At 35.6% G+C, this 26,362-nt stretch overlaps 1 protein-coding gene across 1 annotated transcript in view; it reads right to left on the bottom strand.

Moving 5' to 3' along the window:
* Window positions 1-927: 927 nt before the first annotated feature.
* Window positions 928-26,362, bottom strand: part of LOC123783638 (inactive heparanase-2) — a 59,089-nt gene continuing 33,654 nt past the window's right edge. Inside the window, exon 3 of the mRNA XM_045784495.2 lies at window positions 928-1,270. Coding sequence (XP_045640451.1) covers window positions 1,068-1,270 — 203 coding nt within the window. The 3' untranslated portion in view covers window positions 928-1,067. The remainder of the gene's footprint in view (window positions 1,271-26,362) is intronic.

Raw genomic sequence — 26,362 nt, 5'->3', positions numbered from 1 at the left:
GTGGCGCAGTCATTAAGCACGTGCCTTCGGCTCAGGGCGTGATCCTGGCGTTATGGGATCGAGCCCCACATCGGGCTCCCTGCTCTGCTGGGAGCCTGCTTCTTCCTCTCCCACTTCCCCTGCTTGTGTTCCCTCTCTCTGGCTGTCTCTCTCTGTCAAGTAAATAAATAAAATCTTTAAAAAAAAAAAAAAGTTAAAATTTTCCTAACTTGGAGTTTACAAAAATAAGTGTGAGATGTACATAGCCTGTCAGACATTCCATCTCTTTATTTTTCAAATATTCATAAGCAAGGGGAAAACAGACACTTTTGATTTGTTAAACTTTATTTAGATCAATATACGCAGGTATGCCTTGCATGCCCTCAAGAAAATGGAGGTAACTTAGACAGCTCTTCTTAATCCATCTCAAGTCCACCATGATTCTCACATTAGAGTTTGCTGTTAGAATCTTCTCCAAAGCTTGACGGAAGCATGCAACTCACACGCTCTTTACCAACCAAGTTTGCAGGCAGCTCTGCAAAAAGTTGCTTCTCCTTTGAGCTCTCACACAAATTCAATTCCCTCCTTGAACCAAGGATGTAAGGGAGTATGGCTGAATCATAGCCTCTTTGCTCTTAAAAAGAAACTCAAATTCTCCAGATATTTTCAAACTCCACCAGGAATAGAACATTCTCAGCTCAGCCTGTGGATCATTATCTCTTTTACATTTCATCTTTATGTTCACTGGGTTCATAGAAAGGGCATACACAGAAAGAGGAAAATAGCTGCTTCTTAGACACCAAATTTAGTAATTCTTTCAGATCTACTGGCACACATCTAAGAAGTCATATTTTTATAAGGCTTCATTAGGTTTTCCTTGGTTCTGTCTTTTGAGAACACACATGCTGAGTTGCCTATAACCTCAAGCCAAAATACATCTGTAAACTACAAGAAATATTTTTTATAGGAAGACAAAAGTCATCACAATTTAAAAAGGGATATAGTGGGTAGAGACAGATGTGGGCTCATCTAGAGTCCATTTTAATGTCTCCCAGGCATCAAGTTATTAACTAATGGAGGCCAACAATCTACAATGCTCTAAGATTCCAGACAACTTCAACAGCCTTACCTGTTAATACGAGATTACTGTAAGTATTAGAGAATTGCTCCTTTAGAAGGACAAGATGCATCTGAGCTGCCTTCTCCCGCTGGAGCTCCAGCATAACATCAGGGTGCTGAGCAATCTTGCAGCCTTTCTGTTTATCCAGGGCAACATCACTTCGAACAATGTCTACAAAAAGAAATAAATGCAGGCAGCAAAACCAAAATAAAACAAAAAAACAAAAAACCATATACACATCAAAGTCTTGTTTCACCCCAAATGACAGAATTTATAACCTCCCAGTATTTCATCAGAATGAAGACATTCATAAGTAATAAACCTGAAGAGCCTCCAATTTCATGACATATTCTGCAAATTTCTCCGGTCATTTCCAAATTCTTTGGCAATTTCCATTTTATTACCTCACTGTGACCTCATTTAAGATTCTCACTCCTCCATTCTACTCTCAGTTCACCTCCAGGACTTACGCACTTCCTAGGGCCTTTTCTTAACAACCTGTACCATTCTCCAGGGAAAAAAATATACAATCTTGTCTGAACACTAGGGACTATGATTATCTCCTCTACTTCATGCTATAGGACCAGGTGATAGCTCCTGCATGTATATTCGGGATATGTGGCCTGTTTTCAAATTTACCTCCCAGCTAGCCCATTCAGCTCAAATTAGGGCTATCACTCTGTGGGTTAACTACTCAGGATTTCTCCTATCTTTCATGTGCCTCTAGCTGCATTCTGACTCATAAATAACTCTTTAAACCTATAAGTATTTTGTGGGTCAATGAAGAAAGCAAAAGTAGGGCTAGAGTCACTTTGTAGATCTGCCACTTTCCCAATTATTTTCCCATTAGTGACAAGCTGCGTTTTATACTTCAGTATGATTTTTCACTCAAAGCAGAAGTATCGTCCAGAAAATAGTCTTCCTCAAAAACAAACATTCTCCTAGAATGCTTCCCAATTTGCAGGGAGGTTTGATGCCCTAAAGTTATTTGTTTATTTTTACAAATTAAAATATAATTCAGCTGACTATCATTGAAAGAAATGATGTTTATCAACAGCAATCTGGATGACAGCTCTAGAAACTTTCAAGTTTTGTGTAGCAAACTGAAGGACTTTAGGAGAAAATGATTTAAAAAATAATAATAATAAGTGCTCTGCCACTGTTGATACCAATGGCTTTGGAAGGGAAAAAATAATACCCATGTTAATTGTACCAATAGGAAAGATCTGGTTCTTAAACAATGCTCAAAGAGAAAATAGGACACCTGGCATGAAAGATGGGAAACTGTTCTAGACAAACAGTCTTCAAACCCATCAACATAGCCCTAATAGAGAAGCCCAGATATAAATACAAACCCATGACAATGAGGGTTAGGATGTGAGATTAGCCAGATGTGGGAATGGTTCTTACTTAATCTTGGTTGAAAACAGGGGAGCTGGTTGGAAACAATGTAGTATTTACTCCTAAAACCTATTTATGCCAATTTCTAGACCGTAGGCAATAAAGTGAACTCATTTAACATTCAAGTAACTTCTCTCATAAATTTCCTGAGATTTGAATACAAAAGTAGAATAAATTAATTCAAGATACACTCTAGTTTTTCCTCTAGAAAGCAAGAGGAAAACTTATTACACTGTATAATTGAATCCTTCCAATTGTCCTATGAATGTAGCAGATATTGTTGACTAGCTGACCCACGCCTACACACAATCCCTTCTCCTTTGTTTTCCTCTACCATAGAGACTAAAAACACAAAAATAAACAATTTCCCAGCTTTCCTTGAAGCAAGGGGTGACCATGTAACATGGTTCTGGCCAATGAGCTGCAGGCAGACATCCCTAGGGGGACTTAACATTAGTGACAAAACCTCACTAAGAGAAAACCAGGATCTTTTTCCTTTAGCCTGTTAGCCTTTCCTATTCCTTATGTCTAAAACATAGACATGAAGCCCAGAGTCAAGAAGTCATTTTGTGGGGGCACGTGGGTGGCTCAGTCGTTAAGCGTCTGCCTTCAGCTCAGGGCGTGATCCCAGGGCCCTGGGATCGAGTCCCACATCGGGCTCCCTGCTCTGCTGGGAGCCTGCTTCTTCCTCTCCCACTCCCCCTGCTTGTGTTCCCTCTCTCGTTGGTTGTCTCTCTCTGTCAAATAAATAAATAAATAAATATTAAAAAAAAAAAAAAGAAGTCATTTTGTGGCAATGAGTCAAGAAGCCAGAGGGCAAAGGACTATATGCTAAGGATGGTAAAATGAAAGATCAGAAGAGCCTAAATCCCTAATGTTTTTAAGGAGCTCCCATAGCTACCCTACTTGTCCGTCTTAGACTGCCCATCATTTGATTTCTTGTTATGTGAGATACCACTTTCTTATTTTCAAAATCCTGACATGTTTTTGTAATCCTAAATGATAAAGAATATTACTATTCCTATTGTAAAAATGAGGAAACTGAGGTCCACAAAGCTTAAGTGACTTGCTCAAGTTCACAGTGCATGGCCAGTCCCCATATCCAGAAATTTTCAAAGCCAATCCAGTAATCTTTCCAAAAGTTACTCCTACGTAGAAACTCATGAATTTAACAGAAAACTATGGTAAATAACAAAAGTGATGAACTAAAGAGAAAAACCTAATTATACTATTACAGCAGAATATCATAGATGGTCTATCCAGAAAAGAAATATGTATGATACTTGCCCAGAAAACATTACAAAACTTGTACCAAAACATACTATATAGAGTCAAGAGGAGTTTAAATTATTCAGATATCTTCTAATAGGAGTCTAATACAAAAGTAGAACACCTACCAAACTCTGTATTTCCTATGTAATAAATGTCTTGCTCAGAAGGCAGAGAAAGCAAATATTATAACTGATAGCCAAAACATCACTCCAACCAGAACCTTAAAATAAAGTGACCATATTATCTTAATAATAGTAAGAAAAGAAAATCATCGGCATGGCCAAACATATGTCTGAGACTTTAGAAACGTATACTGCAAAAATGTTTGGGGAAAAAATAGATATGCCAGTACAGATTCTTTATTTGACCCTGATCTGCTTGAAATTGTATCAAAGACTAGATAAACACACAAAAAAGGATACTTATCAAAGACATACATGGTCATATACATGTGGAAGAAGAGTTAATATTATAGGTGACAGATTCAAAATTCAAAATTATCTGGACAACCTAGAAACTTAGGCTGAAATCCCCAAGACATAGACATGAACACAAAGTCTTGCACTTATATGAAAACTAATTACATAAGAGGATAAGGCCAAACCAGACAGAAGCTCAAATATTTAAGGTATTAAGTTGTATAGGTTTTAGTTGAATGCAAACTTTATGTAAGTCAGTAATATGCTGCCAAATATGATATTGCTGCCAAAAAGATTAATGCAATTCTTTGACGAAATTAATAGAACCAGAACATCCAGAATACAGGAGATAACATAGCCACCCTGAATTCCACGCCAGCCAAGGGCAGCACAGCAAAGAGTTGGAGTTAAAGCAGACCTTGGTTCAAATTCTAGCTTGGTGGTCACTTATTAACTGCAGAAGTGACAGACAACAATGCCTCTGTAAGCCCATTTCTTCATGCTGTTATTGTAAAGAGTCATAAAAGATTAAGCACTATGCATGCCACATAGTAAGAATTCCATAAATGGTAGCTATTTCTGTAGTTTTTATTATAATACTCTACTTGTAGTATTATATGTTTTCCACCTGTAATAGTTTCTCAGGATACTAATCATCTAGCGTCCACCCAAACAAAGTGCCATGATGGGAAATGATTTTATTTTTAAAAAATAGCTGAAAAAACAGTGTTGAGCCTGGCAAAGAAAACATTAAAGATGACTTGCTTCATATAGAAGAGAAAACTGACTTATTCTGTATAAATACAGAATTATACAGAATTGTGTATAAATACACAAACATTATAGGAGTAACCAAAAAATATACTATTTAGTTCCACATGAGAGAACTATAACAACAGAAGTGGTCATATAAGAAAAGGAGAAGATGGGGTGAGTTTCCTTTCCCTGGAGATATTCAAGCAGAGACTAGGTGACACAGGCACAATAAAATGATTTCAGTATAGTCATTAAAGCCTGCCAAGAACAGGGTTAAAATACTTTCACCAACATTATATGAGGCAATATAACAGATATCAAAGGCAGATGCTTTGAACTCAAATATACACAAGTTTAGATCCCAGCTCTATCACTTATTTTCTGAGAGCTTAGACAAATCACTAAATCTCTCCTTCCCTAATTTTTCAAAATGAGAATATTAATAGTGTATTTGTAATGAGCTTACACGAACAGTGATAGGGACATATGAGACATTCAACAAGTGCTGGTTGTTTTAGCAGGTGCTAATAATAATTATATTAATACTGGAAAGTTGTTACTGGAAGATATTATTATACCTTTAGCTCATTTTTAGCTCAAAAATTTTACGGCTCTACAAAAACTTATGCTTTTCTTATGTCAGACATGATAGAAAAAATAAAGCTAGGAGACTTAGGTATGAATTTTAACTAATTTACCAATTAATCATGAAACTATAGACTAAAAACTTAACATCCTTGTGCCTTGGCTTTTTCCTGGTCTACCAAACCGAAAAGTTGGAGTGAATGATCTCTAAACCTCCATCCTCCTCCTACTAGCTCTCTCCTTCTTGCTGATATACTTTATTGCTATGTGATCAAAGTAGTTCCAAATATCAAGCTATCCATATGTCATCTCCTCATCTCCCCCTATGGTCTTTATTCTGATATAGTTCAAGGATGCCAAAGACCCAACATATACCCTGAGTGAGGCAACAAGGGAGAAAGCATCCTGCACCAAAGTTGATACCTAACATCAAGTCATTGCCCATCAGGACTTCTGGACATGTGAGTATGATCATTTTTGTATTTTTGTTCTTGCTTCTTTCTGTGATACATCTTTCTCCATCCTTCAATCAATTAGTAACCCACAGTTCGCTTAGCCGAAGGCTGTAGTTCTGGTTGGTGCAAGTGACAGACTAGCAGACCCACCAAAAATTTTAACAGGGAGATCCTAGAACTTTGAAAGAAACATAAATGAGCTATATAAGTTTGCCTCGCATCCCTGGCTGACTGGAAGGCTGTGAGCACATGCAGGGGATATTCAGCATAGGATTCTTCACAGAAAACTGGTTAACTGGAAAACCATACACAAACTCAAGAGGTTGGGAGGAAAGTAAATGGTGAGGCAGACTTAAAAATTATCATAAAACTGAACATTTTTACCAATCCCCACAGAAATCCTTCAGCAGAAAGCAGAAGGCTTAGGGATTAGAGATTCAAAGTGTCTGAAATACAGCTACTGAACAATCACAGGGTGATCACTAAGATATTAAGACTCAGAGGTGAACCCTAGGAAGCCAAGCTAAAAAAAATAGTAATAATAATTTTAAGAACAGAAGAAATATCAGTGACAGCACAGGATAAAAAGATTAAGTCTGAATAATTTATTTTTAAAAAGGCAAAACAACAATTCTCAAGGGAAAAAAATTAAATTACAGATTGGCTATGATAAATCTAAAATGTCCAGTTTCCAAAAAAAATTATGAGTCATGCAAAAGAAACAGGAAAGTGTGACTCAAACTCAAAAAAAAAAAAAAAAAAAAAAAAAAAAAAAAGCAATCAGTTAGAGCTAACTCTATATTAGCCCAGCATACAAAGACTTCAAAGAATAGGGGTGCCAGGTTGGGCAGCTTCCTTCAGCTTGAGTCATGATCCCAGCCCCACATCAGGCTCCCTCCTCTCTGTCAAATAAATAAATAAATAAATAAATAATCTTTAAAAAAAAAACCAAAGAATAGATTATAAATATATTTTAAAAATTAAAAGAAACCTGTTTAAATAATTAAAGAAAAACCTAATAATGACTCAAGGAACAGGGGAAAGAAAATAAATAGAAACTTTTACTTAAAAAAAGAGGACAAATGGATATTATAGAGTTGAAACGTACAATAACTGAAATGAAAAATGCACTAGATGGGCTTAACAGCAGAACTGAGAGGGCAAAAGAAAAAATCAGTATGTGAGGACAGATGAATAGAAATGACCTAACATGAAAACCAGAAAAGGATCAAGGAAAAATGAGCAAAGCCTCAGAGTATTATGGAATAAAATGAACCAACCCAACAAAGAGGAGAGAGAAGGACAGAAAATTATTTCAAAAAATAATCAAAAAATTCCCAAATTTGATGAAAATTATTAGTGCACAGATCCAAGAAGTACAACAAAAGTAATCATTAAAAAGAAATCTACACCTAGAACATCATAGTACAACTCTTGAAATGCCAAGATAAAGAGAAAATCTGAAAAGCAGAAAAGAAAAACTCCTCTCAAAAAGGGACTCAGCAATACAATTAATGGCTGACTTCTAATCTGAAACAATGGAAGCCAGAAAGCAGTGGAACAACATATTCAAAGTGCTGAAGAAAAAAATTCTGGGACACCTGGGTGGCTCAGTTAGTAAAAGTGTCTGCCTTTGGCTCAGGTCATGATCCCAGGGGCCTGGGACCAAGCCCCGCATCGGGCTCCATGCTCAGCAGGGAGTCTGCTTGTCTCTCTCTCTCTCTCTGCCCCTCCCCCTGCTTGTGCTCTCATGGGAGAGCATGTGCTCTCTAGCTCTCAATTAAATAAATAAAATCTTTAAAAAATTCTTATAACCAAGACTTCTGTATCCAGCAAAACTATCATTCAAAAAATGAAAACAAAATAGACACTTCCATATAAAAATACTGAATTTGCAAGCAAATCTGTGATATAAGAAATATTAAAGGAAGTCTTTCAGGCTGAAAGGAAATGATACCAGATAATTCAAATACACAGAAAGAAAAAAAATACATTAGAAATGGTATATACGTAGGTAAATGTAATAGAATTTTTATACTCTTAATTTCTTTAAAATACATAAGATTATATACAGAAGACAATTACATTGTAGTTATAACATATATAGATGTAATATATAAAAAATTGATACTGTAGAGGGAATAGGAAAATAAGGTGTATTAATGCAAAGTTCCTTTAATTTATCAAAATTAGGTATTAACTTGACTTTGTTATAAACTAAGATGCACAGTGTAATTTCTGAAGCAACCACTAAGAAAATAACTGAAAATAATGCAGTGTAAAAATCAACAAAGCAATTAAATAATCTAAAAAAAATATTTTTAAAAATCTAGAAAATTGATTTAACAGAAAGAAGGCAGTAAACATAAGAAATATAGAAAATATCAAAATGGGGGCACCTGGGTGGCTCAGTCGTTAAGCGTCTGCCTTTGCCTCAGGGCATGATCCCAGGGTCCTGGGATCGAGCCCCGCATCGGGCTCCCTGCTCTGCTGGGAGCCTGCTTCTTCCTCTCCCACTCTCCCTTCTTGTGTTCCCTCTCTCGCTGGCTATCTCTCTCTCTGTCAAATTAAATAAAAATCTTAAAAAAAAAAAAAGAAAAAGAAAATATCAAAATGGCAGACATAAATGCAACTATACCAATAGCTGCTTAAATGTAAATGGACTAAACAATCAAAAGCTATAGATGGTCTTATTGAGTTTAAAGAAGATCCAGGGGTGCCTGGGTGGCACAGCGGTTGAGCGTCTGCCTTCGGCTCAGGGCGTGATCCCGGCGTTCTGGGATCAAGCCCCACATCAGGCTCTTCCGCTATGAGCCTGCTTCTTCCTCTCCCACTCCCCCTGCTTGTGTTCCCTCTCTCGCTGGCTGTCTCTATCTCTGTCAAATAAATAAAAATAAAATGAAAAAAAAAAATAAATAAAGAAGATCCAAATATACGCTGTTGAAGAGACACATTTTAGATTAAATGACAAATATAGGTTGAAAATAAAAGAATGGAAAAAGATGTATCACACAAACAATAAGCACAAGGGTGCTGAAGTGATTAAATTCGTGGCAAAAAAAAATTTACAGGGGTTTGGAGTGGTACCCATTATGCTGTTATTTAATCACGTTTTTTTTTTCTGGAGAGAGGAAGAAAGAAAAAGATTTTCCTTTTTCTATCAACAATTGCTCTCCATTCTGTATTGAGAGGGTGAAAACTTGCTACTTCTCTCATTTTCTTTGGGCAAAATTCTATGGCTCAGATTCACCACGATTGCTGATTTTGACTGTAGGTTGCCCTACTCTGCTTTTCCCCTTCTTTCACACTACTTAACACAATAGGTAAGTCCTTCTAGCCAACACTCCCTAAGAATGGGGTAAGAAAGACAACCCCCTTAACTTTTTTTCTTAAGCTTTGTGTAATTGCTTTTTTTTTTTAAGTATAACTGATACATAACATTATATTAGTTTCAGTATACAACATGATTCAGTATTTGTGTATGTTGTGAAATGATCACTACAATAAGTCTCATTAACATCCATCACCATACATAGTCACATTTTTTCTTGTAATGAGAACTTTTAAGATGTACTCTTTTGGCAACTTTCAAATATGCAGTACAGTATTATTAACTATAGACACCATGCTGTACATTACATATCCATGAATTCTTCATTTTATAGTTGGAGTCTTGTAACTTTTGATCCCCCTCACCCATTTTACCCCACCCCTACACCACCTGCCTCTGGCAACCACCAATCTGTTCTCTATGAGTTTGCGTGTTTTGTTTTGTTTCAGATTCCACATATAAGTGAGATTGTATGGTATTTGTCTTTCTCTGACATATTTCACTTAACATGATGACCTCGAGATCCATGCATGTCATCACAAATGGCAAAATTTCATTCTTTTTTATTCCACATTGTGTGTGTGTGTGAGTGTGTTTCACAATTTTTTTATCCATTCATCCATTGATGGGCACTAAGGTTGTTTTCATATCTTGGCTATTATAAATAATGCTGCAATGAACATGGGGCTCCATATATTTTTTTCTTTTGAGTTAGGGTTTTCATTTTCTTCAAATAAATACCCAGAAGTGGAATTGCTGGATCACATGTAGTTCCACTTTTAATTTTTTGACGAACCTCCACATTGCTTTCTATAGTAGCTGCACCAAGTTACATTCCCAGCAACAGCGTATAAGGGTTCCCTTTTCTCCACATCCTCATCAACACTTGTTATTTCTTATCTTTTTGATAATAGCCATTCAAACAGGTGTGAGAATGAGATATTGCATTGTAGTTTTGGTTTGCATTTCCCTGAGGATTAGTGATGCTGAACAGCTTTTCATGTACCCATTAGACATCTGGATGCCTTCTCTGGAAAAATATCAAGACCTTCTGCCCCCCCACTTTTTTTTAATGATATATTAGTCACCATACAGTACATCATTAGTTTTTGATGTAGTGTTCCATGATTCATTGTTTGTATAGAATACCCAGTATTCCATGCAATACATGCCCTCCTTAATACCCATCACCAGGCTAGCCCATTCCGCCATCCCCCTCCCCTCTAAAACCCTCAGTTTGTTTCCCAGAGTCCATAGACTCTTGTGCTTCATTTCCCCTTCTGTTTACCCCCCCTTCATTCTTCCCTTCCTTCTCCTACCAATCTCCCTGCTATTCCTTATGTTCCACAAATGAGTGAAACCATATAATTGCCTTTCTCTGTTGACTTATTTCACTTAGCATAATCTCCTCCAGTCCCATCCATGTTGATACAAATGTTGGGTAATCATTCTTTCTGATGGCTGAGTAATATTCCATTGTATATATGGACCACATCACCTTCTGCCCCTTTTTAATCAGATGGTTTGCTATTGAGTTGTAAGAGTTCTTTCTGTATTTTGGATATTAACCCTTATCAGATACATTTGCAAATATTTTCTTTCATTCAGTAGGTTGCCTTTTCATTTTGCTGTTGATTTCCTTTGCTGTATAAGAAAAATTGTTTTTAGGACAGTAAATATTACTAGAGACAAACAGTGACAGATCATGGTGATAAAAGGGTCAATATATCAAGAAGATACAACAACTATAAATGTATATGCACCTAATAAGTGAGTTCCAAAATACATGAAACAAAATCTGAGACTAAATTGAAAGGGGAATTTAATAATTATAGTTCAAGATTTCAATATATTTGATGGAACTCGACAGAAAGTCACTTAAGGGTCAATATACCTTACTGACATTTATAGGACATGCCAAATAAAACCAGAATACACATATTTTTCTAATCACACATAAAACATAACCAGAATAATCTTACACTAGGCCATAGGTCTCATATATCTAAAAGGACTGAAGTCATACAAAGCATGTTCTCTGACAATACTGGAATTAAATTAGGAATCCATAACAGAAAGACCCCTAGAAAATCCCCAAATATGAAGAAACTAAACAACACACTTCTAAATAACCTATCGGTCAAAGAAATCACAAGGGAAATTAGAAAACATTTCTAACTAAATGAAAATGGGAACACATGATATCAAAATTCATAGAACAGAGCCTAAATAGTACTTAGAAAACTATAGCATTACACACATGTATTAGAAAAGAAGAAAGATCTCAAATCAATAATCTAAGTTTCCACTTAGAAACTAGAAAAATAAGAAAAAAGTAAACACAGAGCAAGCAGAAAGAAGAAAACAGACACTCCTCTTGATTTCTATTCTGAAATAAAAAAAAGGAACAACAGAGAAAATCAATGAAACAAAATATAGTTCCTTTGAAAAGATCAACAAAATTGAAAATTTTTGAGATAATGGCAAAGTAAGAAGACACAAATTACCAAAAATCAGGGAGGAAAGATAAATGGTTATACACTATATGATTCCATTTATACAACATTTTCAAAAAGACAAAATTATAGTGATAGGGAACAGATTACAAGCAAGTAGCACAAGGTTGTTGCTTCTGGACGGTACAAAAGTTCTGTATTCTGATTGTTATATTGGTTACACAAATTCATATATGTAGTAAAATTTCATAGAATTACACACACAGAGAGGAAATGAATACACTTAAAAACTGATAAAATACAAAGAAGTTCTATAGTTTAAATTTCTCTACTATTTTTGCAAGTTTTTAGGAATCTAAAATTATTTAAAAATAGTGTTTAAAAAGAACTTAGACCTTTACCTCACATCATACACACGCACAAAAAAATCAACTCAAAATGGATCATAGACCTAAAAAGAACTCTAATTTTTTCTAGAACATATGGGGGAATGGCTTTGTTTCCTTAGGTTAGGTAAAGACTTCTTAGTTATAACACCAATAGTACAATTCACAGTGGAAAAAAAAAGTAATGAATTGAACTTTACCAAAAGTAAAAGATTTTGCTTTTTAAAATATCATTAAGAAAATAAAAGGCTAAGACACAGACTGAAAGAAAATATTTGAAAATAACATATACGATAAAATATATAAAGGAAAATGTTTACAACTTAATAAAAAAGACTAACAACCCAATTTTAAACATGGGCAAAATATCTGAACAGACATTTCACCAAAGAAGATAACAAATGGCTAATAAGCACACAAAAAGATGCTCAAATCATTCACTAGTCATTAGGAAATGCAAACTAAAATGACAATGAGGCACTACCCCTAGGAGGGCTATAATCTGAAAGACTGACAATCTCAAGTGTTAACAAGTGTGTAAAGAAACAGGAGCCCTCATACATTGCTAGTGGAAATGTAAAACAGTACAGCCACTTCGGAAAACACTTTAGCAGTTTCTTAAAAAGATAAACATAAACTTACTGTATGACCCAACAAATACATCCCTAGAAATATACCCAAAGCAAATAAAAGCATATCTTCACACAAAGGCTTGTACATGAATACTTATAGTGGCATTGTGCACAACAGTCAAAACTAAAACAACCCAAATGTCCATATACTAGTAAACTGATAAAATGTGGTAGATCCATTCAGTCAAATACTATTTGGCAAAAAAAGAAACAAACTATTGATAAATACTAGACCTGGAAAACCTCAACAATACAAGGTGGGGGAAAAAAAAGACACAAAAAGATTATGCTTTGTATGATTTTGTTTATGTAAAATTTCTAGAAAAGCCAAATCAAATTGATAGAGACAGAAAGCTATCGTTTGTTTCCTAAGGCTGGTGTAGGAGAAAGGATTGACTGCAAACAGGCATGAATGTTCTAATACTGGATTGTGATGATGGTTTCACAACTCTATACAGTTCATAGAAATAACAATATACTTATAATGGGTGAACTTTATCACATGCAAATTACAGCTCAGAAAGGACATTAAAAAGTAACAAAAATAATACACCCATGTTCATAGCAGCATTATTCATAATTGCCCAAAGGTAAAAGCATTCCAAGAGTCCTTCAACAGTTGGATAGATGTGGTATACACACATAATGAAATATTGTTCAGCCTTAAGAGGAAGGAAATTCTGACATATGCTACAACATGAATGAACCTTAAGAATAAGTGAAAGAAGCCAGTCATAAAAAGAGACATTTTTTTTTTAAAAGAGAAACACTGAATAATTCCATTTGTATGAGGTACCTTGGGTGGTCAAATTTATAGACACAGAAAGTAGAATGGAGGTTGCCAAGGGCTGGGAGGTGGAGAGAAAAGTTGTTTAATGGGTACAAAGTTGCAGCTTTACAAGAAGAAAAAAGGTTCCGAAGATAAATGATATTGATGGTTACACAACAATGTGAATGTACTTAAAACCACTTATTATACACTAAATATGGTTAAAATGGGAAATTTCATTATGTGTATTTTACCACCATTAGAAATTTTTTAAAGTAATAAAATTACCAGAAATGTAGCGCTATTCAAAAATTAAAACAAGAATCACCTTAGAACCTTGGTGCTGCAGTGCCATTGTTACAGTCCATATTCAGTTTTCTCTGTAGATTATAGGAGATGAGACACACAACTTTGATATAATTTTGTATGCTGCTACTGCACTGCCAGACCCTGAAGAATAAGGTGTGCAGGCTTGAGAGAATGCTTTGACTATTCTCATACAAACTGACCAAGGATGAGGCTAGAGCCACTTCCTTCCCTCCTGGCTTCAAAGCAGCCACTACAACAGCAGCAGGTAAAGAAAGACTATTTTGCAAACCCTTGAAAGAAGTTCACAGATGCTTGAAGAGCCTCTGTGCTGAGAGCCTATAACCTCAAGTCAAAATACTCATTACCTATGCTCTTTTCCTTCGAATCAGCTAGTCATTTAATTTCCCTGATTTAGTCAGCCAGATATTTTCCCAATCTTCTGATCTCTGATTTCCTCATCTTTTATTCCTCGATCTCTCTTCCTGTACCTTCGAGTCGCCATCTTAATCCACTTTGTTTTCAAAATGTCTCTTAGAGCTGTCCCCTTGTTTTCAATTCCAATTAATACTATTTCTTCGTATCAGAAAATGAAAACAGTACAAGCCAGCATCCACAAATCCAGACTCACAGATCTCCAAGGCATTCCACATACCACTTCTGGGGGGGAGGGGGAGAAAAAAGTCCTTCTTGGGGCACCTGGGTGACTCAGTTGGTTAAGTGTCCAACTCTTGATTTCAGCTCAGGTCATGATCTCAAGGTAGTGAGATGGAGCTCCCTGTCAGTCTCCATGCCCAGCATAGGATTCTCTCCCTCTGTCTCTGGCCCTCCCTGCCAGAAAGAAACGAAACGAAACGAAACGAAATGGAAAAGAAAAGGAAAAGTAAAGAAAAGAAAAAAGAAAAGAAAAGAAAAGAAAAGAAAAGAAAAGAAAAGAAAAGAAAAGAAAAGGAAAGGAAAGGAAAGGAAAGGAAAGGAAAGGAAAGGAAAGGAAAAAGAAAAAAAGAAAAGACAAGACCCTTCATTGTTGCTTTGTTTTAATTATGAAATGTCTGGAACAGAGAAACGTACAAAGAATACCCACCCACACCCATGTACCTTCACTCAGCTCTACCCTTGCAAGACATTTTATCATTTTTGCTTCAGATCAGTTTAAAGAAAATAGTTCAGAAACACCTGAAGCCCTCTACTTAATTGTCTGCAACATTTTCCTTCCTCTCTCCACCTTCACAAAGATAATCACCATCCTAAATCCTGCAAGTAATAACACTTACATAGCTGTATGTATGTATATATATACGCATGCATGTATGTATATGTTTCTATGTATGCTTTTCTTACATAAATAAAAAATATAGTATTAGTTTACATTTTTACAACCAACGGACAATTAACAAAACTAAGAAACTAACACTGCTACAAATACAATTAACTAAACTACAGATTTTATTATATTTCACCAGTTTATTAGTAATTCTTTTGGATTCCAGAACCTGATTTAAGATCCCACATGGCATTAGTTTCCAAGTCTCCTTAATATCCTCTGAAATGTAACAGTTCCTGTCTTTCCTTGTCTTTCATGACTGTCATTTTTCAAGAGTACTAATCAGGTTCAAATAAACTGTCCCTCAGTTTGCGTTGGCTGAAGTTTTTTCTTAGTTGGCATGAATTATGGATTTGGGGCAAGGATACCAGAAAGGTATTCTTAGGTCTTATTAATGATGACGTTAACCTTGATCACTTGGTTAAGGTTGTCTGACAGGTTTCCTCAACATTAAGTTACTATTTTGTCTTTGTAATTAATTAATATTTTGTAGGAGAAACTTTGAAGCTATGCAATACTGTGCTTTCCTGTAAACTTCTACCCACTAATTTTAGCATTCATTAGTGGATCTTCCCTAAAGCAACTACTCCTCTGATATTCCAATGGTGATTTTCTATTTTTCTCATTCCTTCTACATTTATTAATTCTGTAAGAAATTAAGTGGCCCTTCTCCACTTATTTATTCAACCACTGTTTATATTAGTATGGACTTGCAAGTATTTGTTTTACTCCTTAAATCATCATATTTATCTATTTTTTTGCACAAATTGTTCCAGCTTTAGCTATTTGGAGCTCTTCCAGGTCAGCTTTTGTGTCCTTTTGACATACTCCATCATTTTTTTAAAGAACTTCCTTATTTTCTAACACCACAAATGTTCCAGGAACATCTTGTATTTTCCTTGCCCCAGTCTTGGAATCATACTTTGCCAAGGAGTCCTTGTTCCGTTTGTTTGAGAATGATATTTAAAAACCAAGATCTGGGCACAACATGTGCTCATTGCTACTGGGGTGTCACTACTTCCAGACCCTCTTAGTAGATAGAGCTAGGAAATGTGTATGTATATACTGACTGATACATATAGATAAATCTATATTTATCTACCTATTAAAAGGGGAAAAAAACACATTAGTTCATATTGATGTCTCCAATTCCAATCCAGTACCAAAGGGTTTATTCTAGCATTCCTATATGCTTATTTATAATTTCTTTCTGAGAGTAAGAAACCTGCTTTTCCTAAACTACAATATATTTACTTACTTGTTCAACAGTAGTATACAGTTTCAGAATTGCCAATCCATACCCCTATGAGAAACAAATTTATCAAGTACAGTGGTTTTTGTTTTTCAGTTCTTTTTTCATTAGTCTTACAAAACCCAGTCAAAATAAAGCTACTTAGGTCATCTCTTTTCTTCTCTAAGCCCTCAGTGCGGTTCTCGTTCATTGTAATACAGTTAGATTCACTTGTAAATCTACACTCCATCATTGTTTCCCCAACACCCTGGTTGATTTTTTTAAATTTAAAGATAGTAGAATTCACTTTATGGTATGACAGGTTCTGTGAGTTTTGACAACTGCATAGAATTGAGTATCCACTAGCACATTTGCATACAAAACAGTTGGATCACCCAAGAAATCCCCTCATGCTACCCATTATTTATCAATCTCTCACTCCATTCTCACACCAGCAAACAATGATATATTGTTTTTTGTTTTAGGGTTTCTATTCCTATAACTTTGTCCTTTTCAGAATGTCATATCAATGGAATCATACAACATGTAGCTTTTGTAATATGGCTTCATTCACTTAGCAAAATGCATTTAGGATTCATCCATGCTGTTGGGCATCAATAGTTCATTCCTTTTTATTGCTGAATATTATTCTATTGGATAGATGCACCACCATTGGTTTACCCATTCACCCACTGAAGGAAATCTGGGTCATTCCAGTTTTTTCATTAAGGCTTCTATAAACATTCATATTCAAGTTTTTCTGTGAACATAAATTTCCAACTGATTTGGATTAATTTCCAGCAGCAAGACTGTATGGTCATGTGATAAAGTGTATGTTTGGCTTAACAAGAGATAGCCAAACTCTTTCCCAGAGTGGTTGTACAAATTTGCATTCTCACCAGCAATGAATGAGAGTACTAGCTGCTCCACACATTCATCAGCACTTGCTATTGTCAGTTTTGTCTGTCAGACATTCTAATTGATTTGTATTGGCATCTCATTATGGTTTTAATTTTCATTCCCCAATGACAATGGTATTGAATATATTTTCCTATACTTATTTTCTATCCAAATTTCTTCTTTGGTAAGGTGTCTGTTCATATCTTTTGCCCATTTTAAAATTGTTTCTAATTTTTTTTTAAGATTTTTTGTAAGTTCTAAATACAAATCCTTTATCAGATTCGCAATTTTAAAATTTTGCTCCCAGTCTATGGCTTCACTTTTTCATTCTCTTTATAGAGTCTTTCACTCACCAAGCAAAAGATATCAATTTTGATAAGTCAAATTTATCAATTTTTTTCTTTTATGGATCATACTTTTGATATTATATCTAAAAACGTTTTGCCAATTATAAGGTCACACAGATTTCTCCTATGTTTTCTTCTAGAAGTTTTATAAGTTCCCTGGCTTATATTTAAGTAAGTATGATCAATTTTGAGTTAATTTTTGTAGAATGTGAAATATGTATCAAGGTTCACCTTTTCAACATAGGAACTTTCAATCATTCCAGCACCATTTTTTGAAAAGACTTCCATTGTTCATTAAATTGCCCTTGCACCTTTGCCAAAAATCAGTTGACAATATTTATGTGCATCTATTTCTAACCTCCCTATTCTGTTCCACTGATCTATGTGTTCTTCCTTTACCAATACCATACTCTCTTGATTACTGCAACTTTATAGTAATTATTGAAATCAGGCAATGTGAGTCTTCCAACTTTGTTCCTCTTTTTCAGAATTGTTTTGCCTATTCTAATTCCTGTGTGTGTGTATATACATATTCACATGTTTTAATAAACATACACATCTATAGAAAAGAGACACACATCTATAGAAAAGTTTCCTGATTCTGATTAGGATTGAATTGAATCTATACATCACATATTAGGGAGAATTGAGATCTTAACAATATTGAGTCTTCTAATCCATAAACTTTTATTACATATCTCTCTCTTCATTTATTTGACTTCTTTCACCATGTTCTGTAGTTTTCAGCATAAATATTGTGCATACATTTTGTTGTATTTATAATTTTTGGTGCTATTATAAATCTATAATTTTGGTGCTACTTTTTATAAATTTCCAATTCCAATGTTCATTGTAAGTGCATATACAGAAATACGATTCACTTTTGTATATTAAAATGGTATCCTGCAGCCTTGGTAAACTCATCATTAGTTCTAGAAACTTTTCTAGAGCCTTTGGAATTTTCTAATGTATGTTATCATGTTATCAGCAAATAGATACAGTTTTATGCCTACCTTTCTAAACTATATGCCTTTCATTTCTTTTTCTTGCTTTATTACACTAGCTAGGACTTCAAGAATGATGTGGAATAAGAGTGGCAAGGGTGAATATCCTGTCTTCTCAATCTTAGATAGCTAGTATTCATTTTTTCATCATTTAGAATAATGTTACTACAACATTTTTATAGATTCTTTTTATGTGGTTAGGGAAGTCCTTAATCTTCCTAGTTAGAGCTTTTATCATGAATGGATGCTAAATTTTTTCAAATGCTTTCTCTCCATCTATGGAGATGACCAACCTATTAAGTAAGACACACACATAAACATGGCCTATAACAATTTGAAATGCACTGAATTTATAAATTAATTTGGAGACAATTTCAAGATATTTAGTCTTCTTAACCATGACATTATACATCTCCACGAGGTCTTCTTTTATGTTTTTCAATAAAGTTTTACAATGTTCTCTATTAAAATGTGGTGCAACATTTCTTAGATTTATTCAAAGTTTCTATGGTTTTCATTAATTTTATAAATGATATCAATTTTATAATATGTTCTAAATTTTTGTCCCTAGTTTATAAAAATGTAACTTGTTTTGCTATACAGATCTTGAATCCAGCAATCTTGGAAAACTCTCTTATTATTTTACAACCATTTGTGACTAAGTGTTCATGAATTCACTATGCAAATAATCATGTATCTGCTAATAAAAATAAATTTGTCTCTTCCTTCTTAATTCTTATATATTTTATTTATTTACTATTTTGTTGAAGTATAGTTGACATACATTATATTAGTTTCAGGTATACACCATCATGATTCAACATTTGTGTGCATCGCAAAATGATCAACACAGTAAGTCTAGTTACTGTCTGTCACCATACAAAGTTACTAAAACTTTTTTTAATTTACTCTTCTTATGTATTGGAAGAAACCGGTTTCTTGCATTTATGCTTATCTTACAATCAGAGACACGGGCTGCCTTTGTTCCAGATTATCTTTTCAAAACAGTCTTAGAAGACAAAGATAGTGCCTCCCTCCAGAGCAAAGGGCAGGCATGCTTAGTGTCCAATATAATAAAGATAGCATCTCCTTCCAGAACAAAGGGAAGGCCTGTTTACTTCTCATCATAAAAGATTCAGGTTTCCTAATCTCAAGGCTCCCCACTTGTTATACAACCCACTGCATGTGCAAGTATCACCTAGCATTCTTCTTATTGTCTTTTGGGAATTGAGACTCAGGAAAACAGTGAAAAAATTTGCTGATATTCCGTCCACTGCTATTGCTGCAAAAAATAAACTCCTTTGTGTCTGACACAGGAGTTTCATATCTTCTGCCAACATCCATGGAACTCTGGCAGGCTACTTTCTTAGGTTGCAAGTAGGCTAAAACCACAGACCTTCACAGTTCTTGGCATTATTGTGCCAGCTAGAATCTCCAGTACAAAGGTGACCTGTAGGCATTGTTGGCTTCATCCTGATTTTAAAGGGAATGCTTCTAACATTTCACCATTAAGCATAATAATGGATTTAGATTCTAAGTGGACACTCCTTTTCAGGTTATGGGGAATGGTTAAAAAAATTCCTAACCCATTTAATTTGGGAAATTCTTTTTTTTTTTTTATTATGTTAGTCACCATACAGTACATCCCTGGTTTTTGATGTAAAGTTCGATGATTCATTAGTTGCGTATAACACCCAGTGCACCATGCAATACGTGCCCTCCTTACTACCCACCACCAATCTATCTCATTCCCCCATCCCCCTCCCCTCTGAAGCCCTCAGTTTGTTTCTCAGAGTCCATAGTCTCTCATGCTTCATTCCCCCTTCTGATTACCCCCCTTTCTTTATCCCTTTCTTCCCCTACCGATCTTCCTAGTTCTTATGTTCCATAGATGAGAGAAATCATATGATAATTGTCTTTCTCTGCTTGACTTATTTCACTTAGCATTATCTCCTCCAGTGCCGTCCATGTTGCAGCAAATGTTGAGAACTCGTTCTTTTTGATAGCTGAGTAATATTCCATTGTATATATGGACCACAACTTCTTAAACCAGTCATCTGTTGAAGGGCATCTCAAAATTCTTGCCTTAATGGCCTAAAAGAGTTGACATAGCTTTTAAAAGTGGCTCTCCTTAGAATTAAATATAGGGAGGGGATTTCTAAGGTGGAGCTATTAGAGTTTCAGATAAGACAGTTTTTCATTACATCCTGCCCTGAAGGACACTGGACATTCTTGGCCCCCACCAACCAGATACCAGTAGCATCCCTAGTCTCAATGACTGAAAACCCTCCAATTTTTTCAAATGTGTTCCAGAGCAGGGGTTGCCAGATTTTTTCTATAAAGAGCCAAACAGTAAATATTTTAGGTTTTGTGGGCCTTCTAGCCTCATGTTGCAACTAAACTTTGCTGTCATAACACAAAAGCAGCCATAGACAATACATAAATAAATGAACAAAGCTGTGCTCCAATAAAACTACAAAAAGGCCAACCTACAAAAACACGTGGTGGCAAGATTTGGCCTGCAGGCTGTACTTCATTGACTCCTGCACTAGAGGGATGGTATAGAGTAAAAGATCTTCAAATTTCACAGATAAGAAAACGGGAATCAAGGATGAAATGATTTAGCCAGCATCTTGACTGCACAGAGCAAAGATCAGAACCTAGGCCTCCTAACCATCATTGCTATTCGCACTACATCACCCAGCAGAATAAATGACACCCTGGCAGAAACTGCCTCAGTAAGTATTTCTATCCATTTCTACTAAATGTATTCAAATATATATGGATATTTGGCAGATGTCCATGAATATTTAAGTCTCTGCTCCAGGCCCTTCCTCTGTGGTCTGCAGTACTTCTCTAGTTTTGCATCATTCCCAGATGAAGACACCACTGTTCCATCTCAAGTATGTTCATGAAAACATGCAGTACAACTAGGTTGTATGCTGAACTCAGAAGCAGAGACTTTCCACAACAATTCAGCATAAATCATTCATCTGCTGAATATTTCTAAGGCCATCCTCACAGTATTGACCACAGCCCTGATTTTTCATCTGTATGCCAGGACTCAGAGCCAATCAACTTGAAGTCTAATTTCAAGTGAGAGTCCCTACAGAACTGGATCTAATACTAATATATACAAAGTGTCAGAATGTATCACATCTACTCATTTTCTGTCATCTGCAATTGCTGAGATTCCATCTACAAAGATATTTTATTTGGTCTCATTGATTCTTTTTTTTTAAGTTTTTATTTTAATTCTAGTTAGTTAATATACAGTGTTATATTAGTTTCTGGCCTGATTGATTCTTCACAAAGGTGCTAAATAAATTGCCTCATGGAAGGACTATGTAATCATAAATAGCTATTAGCAATGATACACACAAATTGAAGTAAAACATTAGTTTTTAGAAGAAGAATGGGCTCAGACAGCTACATAACCAGCCTTGGCCAAAACCAAAACTTTTGCTAGTTTATTCAGTATACCTGGGGCCATTTCTACCCATACTTGGTGGGATTCACACATTGGACAGGAGACTAGACTATATGAACCGAAGTTCTTTCAACTCTAACATTTAGTTAGCCTGTACTCAAAAGAAAAAAAAATGAATATTACATCCTGGTGAAACTCTCATAGAAGAACTCAGTCATGAAGAACAGACAGACTTAGATGTGGAAAGAGAAGACAGTGTGCATGAAGAGATCAGTGTAGCTCTGCACCAATGGGCTACTCTCTTCCTTCTCACATTCACAGTAAAAACCACTCAGGAGCTCAAGAAGCCCCTAAAGAGACAACCTTCTAAAAAATGATTTGGAATTTACTGCACCAAATCAGCAGTCATGAATGCCAGATGTAGCCAAAGGCCTGGCATATCTGGTCAATGAGAAGCAATAATCTTAAATGGTAATTTCTGTTGGAATCTGATATATTCAAATCTTTTGAAGCTAAATAAATGACCAGGCAAGGACAGGAGGCAACAATTATATTTAACACATGCTTTTTAATGAAGAAGAGAAGAAATATTTAGGCAGTGGATTAGAGTTCAGTAGCACTAGCCTTCATTCTGTGCCTGAAAAAACTAACTTAGCTTCCTGGAGAATTGACTTCTTCCCATGATATGGGTACACTGGATCAGACTAGAATGTTTATATCCTTGGCTTATCAACATTTAGGTGTATTGTAAGTTCTTCAAAGGGCAATGTTTAACACAAAATTGATAAATGTCAAAGTCAAACAGAAAACAAAACAGAATTCTAAAGAAATTACAACAAAGATTTAGACATCCAAAATTTTGATAAGAATTTGTCAAGCATCATCAGCTCCTTGCCTAACTTGGAAGCAAATCAAATTTCCTCATGTGGATGGCTTTGGAGCCTCCTAGTGGCAACCTCCGGGGACCTACAGAACTAAGAGTTCTGGAAAGGACCAGGCTTTCAAGAGAGAATTACTTAGCATGCTGGTGATAATTCAAACAAACTCATCAACTCCCACAAAGTGCTCAATACACTATACTAGACACTAGGAATGCAAAGATTAATAAATATTGGTCCCTACCTTCATGGAGCTCACAACCTATTATACAAACAAGAACAGAAATAACTCTGAAATGACACAGTGAGCATTTATAATCTGCATAAATAGGGAAGGGGGATGAAGTCAGGAGTGTGTACGAAAGGAGGCTGACTTCTTAGCTGTGTCCTCATTAAAGGATAAGTATGTCTATCTGATGGAGAATCCAAGTAGATTATATATTTTCATGCCTTTGCTAATTTTCTTCCTGTCTGAAATATTCCTTTTTCCCCACATCATACTTAGAATACTAAGACTAGAGTACAGTAGGGTAGGAAGAAACTTGAAAAAACAGGGTGGGAGCAAACTTATGAGTGCCTTTATGGTTTGAACTTTATCTTCCAGGCTCTGAAGAGACTTCAGAGTGTCTGACTCAGAGAAGTGACTACTGAAGATTATTTAGAAAATAACTCTGATAACAGTATGAGATTTATATTAGGAAAGCTAGGGAGCAGAGAGATCTATTAATCTGTCATAACAGTTCAGGAGATGGATAGGAAAGGATAGCAGCACAGCAGTAGCAAGAAAATTCCAGAGTGAAGAACAACTATCCCTAACAGCCACATGAATATGGGAGATTAGGCTCAGAAAAGAATCAAAAATAGTACAGGGGCGCCTGGGTGGCTCAGTCATTAAGCGTCTGCCTTCGGCCCAGGGTGTGATCCTGGCGTTCTGGGATCGAGCCCCACATCAGGCTCCACCGCTGGGAGCCTGCTTCTTCCTCTACCACTTCCCCTGCTTGTGTTGCCTCTCTCACTGGCTGTCTCTCTCTCTATCAAATATATAAATAAAATCTTAAAAAAAAATAGTACAAAGTTTTCCTCAAGAGACAAGGTAGATAGTTATGCCACTAATCAAGGTAGGGAACACAGAGGTCAAGAGAATGAGTAATAATGGGGAACTTTAGTAAATTTTATTTGGAGAAAAAATTGTATCTGGGGTTTGTTTAAGAAACACTAGAGGGAGTGCTTGGGTGGCTCAGTTGTTAAGTGTCTGCCTTTGGCTCAGGGTGTGATCCTGGCTTTCTGGGATCGAGCCCCACATCAGGCTCCTCAGCTGGGAGCCTGCTTCTTCCTCTCCCACTCCCTCTGCTTGTGTTCCCTCTCTTGCTAGCTGTCTCTCTCTGTCAAATAAATAAATAAGATCTTTAAAAATTAAAAAAAAACACTAGAAAGTATCTATAAAACTCATAACTCTGAACAAATTATAACCACCTCAGAATAATCACAAGAGTTATAACCACTATTAAAATATTAATTGTTATCTCTTAGTGGTATATGAAAAAGAACAATTACTTTAGTTTTCATAAATAACATCCTGAAGTTGATTGATCCAATCTCAGAAGATTAAACTCCTATTAAACAAAAAATTTTCAACAAAGGTGAACATCTTATTCCCCTAACTTTTGTCCCCTTTGGCTTATCCAAAAATTCCCATCTTCCAAGGACTACCTTGAGTTCCATCTCTGCCACAAAGCCTTACCTTATTCTTTCAGACCTTATATATTAATTAGGTTAACATATGTGGACTTTCATAGAACTTACAGATAATATTCTGCTATATTGTAAATTTTGTTGTGTTTCTCCAACTATATGTAAGTCCCTTAAGGAGTGAGTCCATAGGCCTACTTCTGCTTTCAGCCAGCGGCCAACTAATCACCTATTCCAACTAATCACTCATTCTATCTTCCTTATATTTTACAAATGATAAAACAAGGCCCAGACAAGTTAAGTAACTTAGTCACAGGTTCATATGTAGCTTGTGGTAGATCTCAGACCAAATCCATGTACCCAGAGTTCTAGTTCTATAACATCTCTATGCTTTCAGATGCTCCATAAGTATTGGTGTGCTATTACACTTCCTTTCCTGTGGGGCACTTTTGCGTCTTAAAAGGATGCTCAAATACCAAAAGATCCAAATTAGTGATTATTTAGTGATAAAATTATAAGCATCCTGAAAGGCAGTAAGGGAGATATTTGGGGACAGAATTCTGGGAAACTTAAAATCATATCACAAATTTCAGCATCCAGTCATGAAGGAAAAATAGGAACTGGGTTAACCCTCCTACCTTAAATAACTTTTAAAAAGACCAAGATATACAAAACAATGATTTCAGACATAGGAAAACAGAATGTACAGGACAGTGATCCCTGAGGAAGGAAAAACAAAGTGAGCCCTATCATGCTATACCACCTTACTACCTAGAGAGAGATTTCAGGCTGTAGTAAAAGGAGGGGGAACCCAAACAGAACTCAGCAGTCTTGCTGACTTGAAGAAACAGAGTATGCAGTTAGGAGAGGCCAAGGCAACTAGAGTTTACAGAACAGAGTACAGGAGAGGAAAGAGCTACACAAAGAGCTCAGAGACCTACAGTGGAATCGCCTGACACTGCTGGATAATGACCTGCCATATGTGAGAAAACTACCAAGGCCAGGAAAAGAACCACAAGGAAGCAGTTAAGTGGAACAATCACCACAGTTCACACAGGACCAGGAACAGTTCATGTTCAGGCCAGCAAGACTAAAAAGGCCTCATAACACACAAGGTATCAAGTAAGAAGAGTATGGATGTAGAAAAGTATTGCCTCAGAAAGGTTCTGCCTCAACTGAGAAGCCAAATTAGCGTAGACCAAAGACTGTTTTTTAACTTAAAAGAAAGCCTTGAAAAAAATCAAATTGATCCACAGAACTTAAATTCATTATGCAAAAAGACAAAAAATATTTAAAGGGGTATCAGAATATCCAGCATTCAAAAATGCAAAATTGAAAATGTCCAACTTCCAATTAAAAATTCCTAGGCAAACAAAGAAGCATGAAAATATGACCTATAAATGGGAGAAAATCAATAAATATAAACACACAGAAATGACAAAGATGATGGAAGCAGTAACCAAAGATTTTATTTAAAAAACTATTAAAGATATATTCTCTATGTTTGAGAAGAGAAAGCACAAGAGTGAAAATGAGGGGGAAAAAAACCAAACTGAATTTCTAAAAACAAAAAATGTAATAAAAGAAACAAAATTATACTTGATTGAATTAATGCCACTTAGACACTGCAGAAAAAAAGATTAATGGAATTGAAGACATAGCAGTAGGAACAATCAAAAACAAAAGATTTAG

This window comes from Ursus americanus, chromosome 6 (assembly GCF_024610735.1).
Source record: "Ursus americanus isolate L20-20 chromosome 6, mUrsAme1.1.p, whole genome shotgun sequence".
Taxonomy (NCBI): domain Eukaryota; kingdom Metazoa; phylum Chordata; class Mammalia; order Carnivora; family Ursidae; genus Ursus; species Ursus americanus.
The sequence above is the reverse complement of the archived record's forward strand: the minus strand, read 5'-3'. Positions and strand labels throughout refer to the sequence as shown.